The sequence below is a fragment of the Chiloscyllium plagiosum genome, chromosome 32 (genome assembly GCF_004010195.1).
Source record: "Chiloscyllium plagiosum isolate BGI_BamShark_2017 chromosome 32, ASM401019v2, whole genome shotgun sequence".
Classification (NCBI taxonomy): domain Eukaryota; kingdom Metazoa; phylum Chordata; class Chondrichthyes; order Orectolobiformes; family Hemiscylliidae; genus Chiloscyllium; species Chiloscyllium plagiosum.
In genome coordinates this window covers 43,181,831-43,191,401 of record NC_057741.1, presented here as the reverse complement: position 1 = coordinate 43,191,401, position 9,571 = coordinate 43,181,831, and the positions used below count along the sequence as shown (strand labels likewise).

The 9,571-nt window shown below is 42.3% G+C and overlaps 1 protein-coding gene across 4 annotated transcripts in view; it reads left to right on the top strand.

The window, feature by feature from the left end:
- The window catches only part of LOC122539576 (AP-3 complex subunit sigma-2), a 95,551-nt gene extending 90,231 nt beyond the window's left edge, over positions 1-5,320 (top strand). For all 4 annotated transcript variants that reach the window (XM_043674573.1, XM_043674571.1, XM_043674572.1 and 1 more), the window contains one exon: positions 4,879-5,320. In XM_043674573.1, coding sequence (XP_043530508.1) covers positions 4,879-4,986 — 108 coding nt within the window. In that variant the 3' untranslated portion in view covers positions 4,987-5,320. The remainder of the gene's footprint in view (positions 1-4,878) is intronic.
- Positions 5,321-9,571: the final 4,251 nt, after the last annotated feature.

Below are 9,571 nucleotides of genomic sequence, written 5' to 3'. Positions count from 1 at the left end.
AAATGTGTTGCTGGAAAAGCGCAGCAGGTCAGGCAGCATCCAGGGAACAGGAGAATCGACGTTTCGGGCATAAGCCCTTCTTCAGGAATTCCTGAAGAAGGGCTTATGCCCGAAACGTCGATTCTCCTGTTCCCTGGATGCTGCCTGACCTGCTGCGCTTTTCCAGCAACACATTTTCAGCTCTGATCTCCAGCATCTGCAGACCTCACTTTCTCCCCATATGGAGGATAGTGGGCTAGTGTAGGTTAGGTGGGCTTGGATCGGCGCAACATCGAGGGCCGAAGGGCCTGTACTGCGCTGTATTCTTCTATGTTCTATGTTCAGTCAGACTGAATATGCAGCATGGTTCTTTTTGGTGTACCACCAAGTTATAGTTTGAGAATTCTTTTGACCTGTTAAATGTGGTGAGCATGTGATCTTGTCCAGGATATTCAGGTAAAGTTGCCAAAACTGAGAAAGTCGCAGAATTGCTACAACACAGGAGGCCATTTGGTCCATTGTGCCTGCACTGGTTCTCCAAATGAGCATACCGGTTCGTGTCATTCTGCTGCCTTCTCCTTGTAACAGTGTACATTTTTCATTTTCAGATAACAATTCAATTTCCTTTTGAAAGCTTTAATTGAATCTGCTTCCACCACACTCTCAGGCAGTGCATTCTAGACCTGAACCAAAGTCTCCCTCAGCACCAAAGTGGTGCTCTTAATATGTGCTCCTTCTCCAACCGTGGCTTCCCACCTACAGTTGTTGACAGGGCTCTCGACAGCGTGCGGTCCACCTCCCATGCCACAACACTCACCCCCTCCCTCCCCTCCCAGAACAAGGATAGGGTCCCTCTTGTTCTCACCTTTCACCCCACCAGCTTTCACATGCAAAGAATAATCCTCCGCCATTTTTGCCAACTCCAACATGGTGCCACCACTAAACATATCTTCCCTCCCCTGTCTGCATTCCAGAGATCGTTCCCTCCCTCCGGGACAATCTAGTGCACTCCTCCATCACACCTAACACCTCTCCCATCACACCTAACACCTCTCCCATCACACCTAACACCTCTCCCATCACACCTAACACCTCTCCCATCACACCTAACACCTCTCCCATCACACACGGCACCTTCCCATGCAATCACAGAAGGTGCAATACCTGCCCCTTTACCTCTTCCATGCTCACCATCCAAGGCCCCAGACACTCATTTCAGATTAAGCAGCATTTCACTTGTACCTCTTTCAATTTGGTCTATAGCATTCTTGCCCCAATGTGGTCTCCTCTATATCGGAGAGACAAAACGCCGACTGGGTGATCGCTTTGCTGAGCACCTTCAGTCTGTACGCAATCAGGTCCCGGACCTTCCCGTGGCTTGCCACTTCACCCAATCCTGCTCCCATACCCACATGCCTGTCCTTGGCCTGCTGCAATGTTCCAGTGAAGCTCAACGCACACTGGAGGAACAACATCTCATCTTCCAACTAGGCCCGTTACAGCCTGCCAGTCTCAACATTGAATTCAACAACCTCAGATGATTATCCAATCTCGACCCCTTTGTTTTCATTCTGCTCCGTAATTTTATTTCATTTATTTTATTTACTTAAATTTTTTTTCACTTCTGTACCCTTTATTTCTTGATTGTCTTTCTCTTGCTCCCCACTCTCTCATCACCTTTTTCTTCTCCTCTTCCCCCTTTACTACCCTTCGCTCCTATTTTCCATTTTGCCTCTGCTTCCTCATATTCCCCATCCCCCACATATTTTGTCACATAGCACTGGCTTCAGCCTTGGTCATTCACAGCTCCTAATCTCCCTATAATCTCTCTATGCACTGTCATTATCACCTCTTTATTGTTACCTTTGCTTCTGGAGCCATGACTCACCTTCTCTCAGCCTAGTATAAATATCTCCCTATTTCTCCGTTTTTTTAGCTTTGACAAAGGGTCAGTTAGACTCGAAACGTCAGCTCTCTTCTCTCCTTACAGATGCTGCCAGACCTGCTGAGATTTTCCAGCATTTTCTCTTTTGGTTTCAGATTCCAGCATCCACAGTAATTTGCTTTTATCTCTCAGACAGTTCATTGCAGTGCATTAACTTCTTTCTGTGTGAAAAGGAACTTCCTCAAGTTGTTTTTGCTTTTTTTTTTGACCAGTTACCTTAAATCAATGTCCTTTCATTAGGCATACATTATCTAGCTCCCTCATGACTTTGAATACCTAAATCAGAATTCTTCTCAGCCTTCTCATCACCAAGGAAAACAGTCCTAATTTCTACAATCTATCTTTATAGATGTGTGGAACCATTCATTTGAATCTTTCTGACATTATGTTTTTGCAGCCTTTCTATTGTGTTGCACCCAGAACTATACACAATCCCTCATTTGGGCTCTGTGTCTTATACAAGTTCAAAATCTCACAACACCAGGTTATAGTCCAACGGGTGTGTTTGGAAGTACTAGCTTTTGGAGTGCTGCTCTTTCATCAGGCAGCTGTGGAGCGGATTATAAGACAAAATTTATAGCAAAAGATCACAGTATCATGTGTGTAACTGATACAATGTATTGAACAAACCTAGATTGCTGTTAAGTGTTTTGTCTTTTAGAATGGGTTGTAGGTTTCGTTTCATTAATAAGTAGATCCCAAAACTTCTTTCAAATCACATTCTCAAGGTAGCAAAGCTTTATTTTTAAAAAAAGTGACATCTCACCTTAGACAATGCATTAAAGGAGTGAGATTAGAGTGTCTGTATCCAATCATGAGTCAGACTGGTTCAATTTCCAATGTAGGAATTTATAAAATGTTACATGGATTTACTGCCTGCAGATTGTGTGCTTTTTGAACAGAATAAAATGTATCTGCAATTATCATTCAGCAAATGCAATTTCACACCATAGACTTATACGTGTGTGTGGCATGTGAGAGAGAGAGAGAGAGAGATCAATGGTAGACAAGTTATTGGAAAGAATACCAAGAGACAGGATCAACCAACATTTGGATAGTCAAAATCTGATTTGGAGTAGTCAGCATGGAGTTTTGCATGGGAAGTCATGTCTGACAAAGTTTGTTGAGTTTCTTTTTTGAAGAAGTAACCATGAGGATAGTTAAGGGTAGGGCAGTGGATGTTGTCAATGTGGACTTTAGTAAGGTCTTTGACAAGGTCCCGCACACCAGGCTAGTCAAGAAGGTTAGTTCGCATGGGATCCAGGAAGACCGAGCTAATTGGATTCAAAATTGACTTGATGATAAAAAGCAGACGGTGATGATTGAAGGTTGTTTGTCAGACTGGAGACCTGGACTAATGGTGTGCCATAGGGATCGGTGCTGGGACCTTTGGTATTTGCATAAATAATTTGGATGTGAATATACAAGGCATGATTAGAAAGTTTGCAGATGATACAAAATCAGGAGATATCGTTCATAGTGATGAAAGTTATCAAAAGTTACAGAGGGATCTTGATCAGATGGGGAAGTGGGCTGTGGATTGACAAATGCAGTTCAATGGAGAAGCGTGAGATGTTGCACTTTGGAAAGTCAAACCAAGGCAGGACTTGTACAATAAATGGTCAGGTCGTGAGGAGTGTTGTGGAACAGAGGGACCCAGAACTGGAAGTACATTGATTGTTGAAAATGACGTCAAAGGTAGACAAGGTGGTGAAGCAGGTATTTAGCATGCTGGTCTTCATCAGTCGAGGTATTGAGTATAGGAGTTGGGATGTTATGTTGCATTTTTGTAAGTTGGTGAGGCCGCATTTGGAGTATTGTGTACAGCTTTGGTCACCATGTAATAGGAAAGACTTTGTTAAACTGAAAAGAATGCAAAGAAGATTTACGAAGATGTTGCCAGGGCTAGTAGTCCTGAGTTATAGAGAGAGGTTGGCCAGGATAGGACTTTATTCCTTGGAATATAAGAGAATGAGGGATGACCTGATAGAGGTGTATAAAATCATTAGGGGCATAGATAGGATGAAGGATGAATGCATATCATCATTTTCCCAGGGATGGGGAATTGAAAACTAGAGGGCATAGGTTTAAGGTGAGAGGAGAAAGATTTAGAAAGGACCTAAGAGGCAACTTCTTCACGCAGAGTGCGGTGTGCATGTGGAATGGGCTGCCAGAGAAACTGGTTGAGGTAAGTACAATAGCGAAGTTTAAAAAACATTTGGATAGGTACATTTTTTGGAAAGGGTTTAGAGGAGTATGGAACAAATGCAAACAGTTGGAACTAGCTGAGCGGGCACCATGGTCAGCATAGACCAGTTTGGGCTGAAGGGCTAATTTCCATGCTGTATTACTCTATAACTCTAAAGTCTTGACAAGCAAAGGGAACATTTCCATGGACTCAGTGGATTGGTGCTATTGAACTGTGTTGCCCCACCTGTAAAAATAGTGTTTATCTGTTTGTCTGTGTCTGAATGTATGTATAGCAGTTTTAAAAGGTTTAGAGTTTTAACCAGTAGAGCCATATGTTGATAGTTCATAGCTGTTTACATGTGATTAAGATGGACTGGCTGCAGTACACAGATGAATTATCACTGATCAGACTGAATACTGATTGAAGAGTGAGGTGCACTGCAGGGACTACTGCACTACCTGTGTTTTTATTTGACCGCTTGGTATTTGCAGGTTGTGGATTAACGAGGTTTGCCAAGCTACTTTCCATGAAAGGAGCAACATTGTTGGAAATTTAACATGTACCTCCACTTTACTAATTTCCTCCTCCTCTTTTTCTGATTTTGTCTCCACTCTTTTTTGGAAGCTCTTTGTTTTTTGCTTGTAACATTGCACTTTTGAACAAATGACTTACTGGATGTCTTTTTTTGTTGATTTCGTTCCCTGTGTTCAGTTTGAATTACTTTATATGTCATGAAAGTAAAGTTTGTTTTTGTAATTTTTAGGCTGGCTTCTCTGGAGCTCCTGCTCGTGCAGTCTCTGCTGTCAAGAACATCAATCTGCCAGATATCCCACGTAACATCAAAGTTTCAAATCTGTCTCCATTTGTGTAGGACAGTTCATATTAATGATACCTGGTCAGCCATTATATTCGCCTGTAAATACTGAGAGCTTTCTCACATCAGCTTTTCATTTGAAGGTTGTTATTGTAAAAATACAATGGCTTGTGGTGGTTTTTCCATTGCAACCTCTATCAAATTCTAAAGTGTTAAAAAATTTAATGCAGATATTATTCCATTTGGTGTGTGAGCCCTTGCATTTGGCATAACACAGGAGCACTTTAAACATTTAGATTAGATTAGATTCCCTACAGTATGGAAACAGACCCTTCGGCCCAACAAGTCCACACCGACCCTCCGAAGAGTAACCCACCCAGACCCATTCCCCTGCCCTATATTTATCCCTGACTAATGCACCTAACACGATGGGCAATTTAGCGTGGCCAATTCACCTGACCACATCTTTTGGATTGTGGGAGGAAACCAGAGCACCCAGAGGAAACAGACATGGGGAGAATGTGCAAACTCCACACAGTCACCTGAGGCTGGAATCTAACACGGGTCCCTGGTGCTGTGAGGCAGCAGTGCTAACCACTGAGCAACCGTGCTGCACGTAGCCAGGGTTAATCCGCAGTCAGGTGCTTTGATCAGAGTGGGCATGCTCTAAACTGTTAGCCAGTTTCATCCTAGAGAGAGGCAGTTATCTGGAAACACTCAATAGCAACTCCTCACGGTATCCTCCAGAAATTGGGGAGATGTAATGAGGGGTAATTTTACTGTGGTCTTATAGTGATGACACAAATGGATAGCTGTGTACTCCTGAACAAATGCCTGTTGACTCCTTTGTCCTTTATGGTGGAAGATAAAGGGTGTATTTGCTTCCATTTGTAATGTAAAAAGGAAATTCCTGGAGCCAGTTTTTGATTTTCCTTCAAGATGGAAAATTGGCACATGCTTTAATAGAAATCTGAAATTTGTAATACTGACAATTAAAGAGCATTTCAGTCCACCAAATTATATTGTGAATGTACATTCTTTTTCACTTTTCAGTGGATGGTTTCTCAAGTGACATTGAAAAGCTGGTAAAGAAAGAAAGGTGCTAAGATATTTGTATCATCGATAGTCACAGGTGAGGTACCGGAAGACTGGAGGTTGGCAAACGTGGTGCCACTGTTTAAGAAGGGCAGTAAAGATAAGCCAGGGAACTATAGACCAGTGAGCCTGACCTCGGTGGTGGGCAGGTTGTTGGAGGGAATTCTGAGGGACCGGATGTACATGTATTTGGAAAGGCAAGGACTGATTAGGGATAGTCAACATGGCTTTGTGCGTGGGAAATAATGTCTCACAAACTTGATTGAGATTTTTGAAGAAGTAACAAAGAAGATTGATGAGGGCAGAGCAGTAGATGTGATCTATATGGACTTCAGTAAGGCGTTCGACAAGGTTCCCCTTGGGTGACTGATTAGCAAGGTTAGATCTATGGAATACAGGGAGAACTAGCCATTTGGATACAGAACTGGCTCAAAGGTAGAAGACAGAGGGTGAGTGGAGTGCCACAAGGATTGGTGCTGGGCCCTCTACGTTTTGTCATTTACATAAATGATTTGGATGCGAGCATAAGAAGTACAGTTAGTAAGTTTGCAGATGACAACAGAATCCGGACCAGGTGGGCCAATGGGCTGAGAAGTGGCAGATCGAATTTAATTCAGATAAATGCGAGGTGCTGCATTTTGGGAAAGCAAATATTAGCACTTAATGATAAGGTCCTAGGGAGTGTTGCTGAACAAAGAGACCTTGGAGTGCAGGTTCATAGCTCCTTGAAAGTGGAGTCGCAGGTAGATAGGATAGTGAAGAAGGCATTTGGTATGCTTTCCTTTATTGGTCAGAGTATTGAGTACAGGAGTTGGGAGGTCATGTTGCGGCTATACAGGACATTGGTTAGGCCACTGTTGGAATACTGCATGCAATTCTGGTCTCTTTCCTATTGGAAAAATGTTGTGAAACTTGAAAGGATTCAGAAAAGATTTACAAGGATGTTGCCAGGGTTGGAGGATCTGAGCTACAGGGAGAGGCTGGGACTGTTTTCCCTGGAGCATCGGAGGCTGAGGGGTGACCTTATAGAGGTTTACAAAATTATGAGGGGCATGGATAGGGTAAATAGGCAAAGTCTTTTCCCTGGGGTCGGGGAGTTCAGACCTAGAGGGCACAGGTTTAGGGTGAGAGGGGAAAAATATAAAAGAGACCTAAGGGGCAACGTTTTCATGCAGAGGGTGGTACGTGTATGGAATGAGCTGCCAGAGGATGTGGTGGAGGCTGGTACAATTGCGACATTTAAGAGGCATTTGGATGGGTATATGAATAGGAAGGGTTTGGAGGGATATGGGCCGGATGCTGGCATATGGGACTAGATTGGGTTGGGATATCTAGTCGGCATGGACAGGTTGGACCGAAGGGTCTGTTTCCATGCTGTACATCTCTATGACTCTGACTGAACTCCTTTTACACACACCTCATTTGGACAATGTAAGCGAATTTGTAACAAGTTTAATATAGGAACCTGCACGGGCCATCGTGCCTGTCCCACTGCTCCATATGATTATGGCTGATTGAACATTCTGATGACTTTTACTTACTCCATCCCTTTTACCATGTACACCTCTAGTCATCGAAAATCATTTGTACTCTTATCTTGAATATACTCAAAGGGTGAGCTTCCACTTGGTGGTAGAGAATTGCAAAGGTTCACAACCCTTCTGAGTAAAATGGATTCCTTTATCTCACACCTGAGTGGCAACCACTTACTCCCCTGGTTTTAGATTCCCTAACCAGGGGAAACATTTTGACCACATCTGTCCTGTCCATTAATTTTTTAAGTATTTTGTAGGTTCAAATGACATCTTTCAATCTTTGAAACCTGGAGAAATACAGGTCTAGTTTGCCCGGTCTCTTCATGAGACAACCCTGCCATCCTGGCAAATATTCATTGCACTCCCTCTATGACAATATTCTGAGGCAACCAAAACTTCACATTGCTCCAGCTGCAGTTTAACCAAGCATATATAGAACTGAAGCAAAATTTCATTCCTCCTGTTCTCAAATCCTGTTGTGATAAACGCTAACTTATCATGAATATTCCTAATAGCTTGCTGCACTTGTCAATAAGTCACTAAAGGTTAAAAACAAAAACACTTAGATCACTTTGTATATAGAATCATACAGGAGAGAAGAGCCCTTTGATTCATTGCGTCTGTACAGCCAAAAATGTACGACTACCTACGCTGGTACCAGTCTCCTGCACTCGGCACATCTATTACGATATGGAGGTGAACCCCTCTGTTAATTAAATTAAACATGCAGAAAAGCTCGCCTCGCCTCGCCTCGTAATCTGTTTAAACATGAGTGACAGAGAACTCCCAAATCCTACTATTTAAAACAAAATAACATCAATTTTTTAAACTCTAAAAGTGATCATTAAACAACAATAATTCACAACTCTAAGCCCCCCTTTCTCTTAATATTATAGAGGAACCTTGATTATCGAAAAAATACTCCCCGCCTGTATTGTTCAGATAATCGTGGTTCCTCCCATGCCTCCAACTCTATAACAATATGCTGTCCCAATAAGACACTTATTAAAATTACATCAACTTAATTTCAAAACCACACAACCGCTGTTGTCTTCTGTGACTTCACTCTTCCAGCTGAGGATGTCCCTGGGTCGTCGTCTTTCTTTTTAGTGTGAGTATGTTTCATCTGGAAAGGTACCTTTGATAGAGAGTCATGATTTGGAGATGCCAGTGTTGGACTGGGTGTACAAAATTAAAAATCACACGACACCAAGTTATAGTCCAACAGGTTTAATTGGAAGCACTAGCTTTCGGAGCACTGCTCCTTTATCAAGTGATTGTGGTGTACATGGTTGTAAGACACAGAATTTATAGCAAAAATTTACAGTGTGATGTAACTGAAATTATACATTGAAAAATATCTTGATTGTTTGTTAAGTCTCTCATCTGTTAGAATGACCATGTTAGTTTCACTCCTTTCATATGCAAATCACAAAGTTTTTTTAAAAAGTTACATTCTCAGGTTAACTTTAACAATTGGTGTCAGCCCAGATAATGTGTTGAAGGTGTTAGCCCCCTGTGTGCTGTTGTCTATGCCATAATGTTTAGACTGATTCTAATATAAAAAATACGTTAACAGAGTCTTACATAGATTCATGCAGTTTTTGAGCAAAGTACAATGTAACTCTGCAAGTACAAATTCACCCCACAAGCATATATGTGTATGTGGGTTTGTGTGTGTGTGTCTGGTGTCCCTCTCACCCTAAACCTATGCCCTCTAGCTCTGGACTCTCCCACTCCAGGGTAGAGACTATGTCTATTTAATTTATCCATGCTCCTTATGATTTTATAAACCTCTATAAGGTCACCCCTCAGCCTCTGACGTTCGGGAAAACAGCCCCAGCCTATTCAACCTCTCCCTACAACTCAAGTCCTCCGACTCTGGCAACATCCTTGTAAATCCTTTCTGAACCCTTTCAAATTTCACAATATCGTTCCGATAGGAAGCAGACCAGAATTGCACACAATATTCCGAACAGTGGCCTAACCAATGTCCTGTACAGCTGCAACAT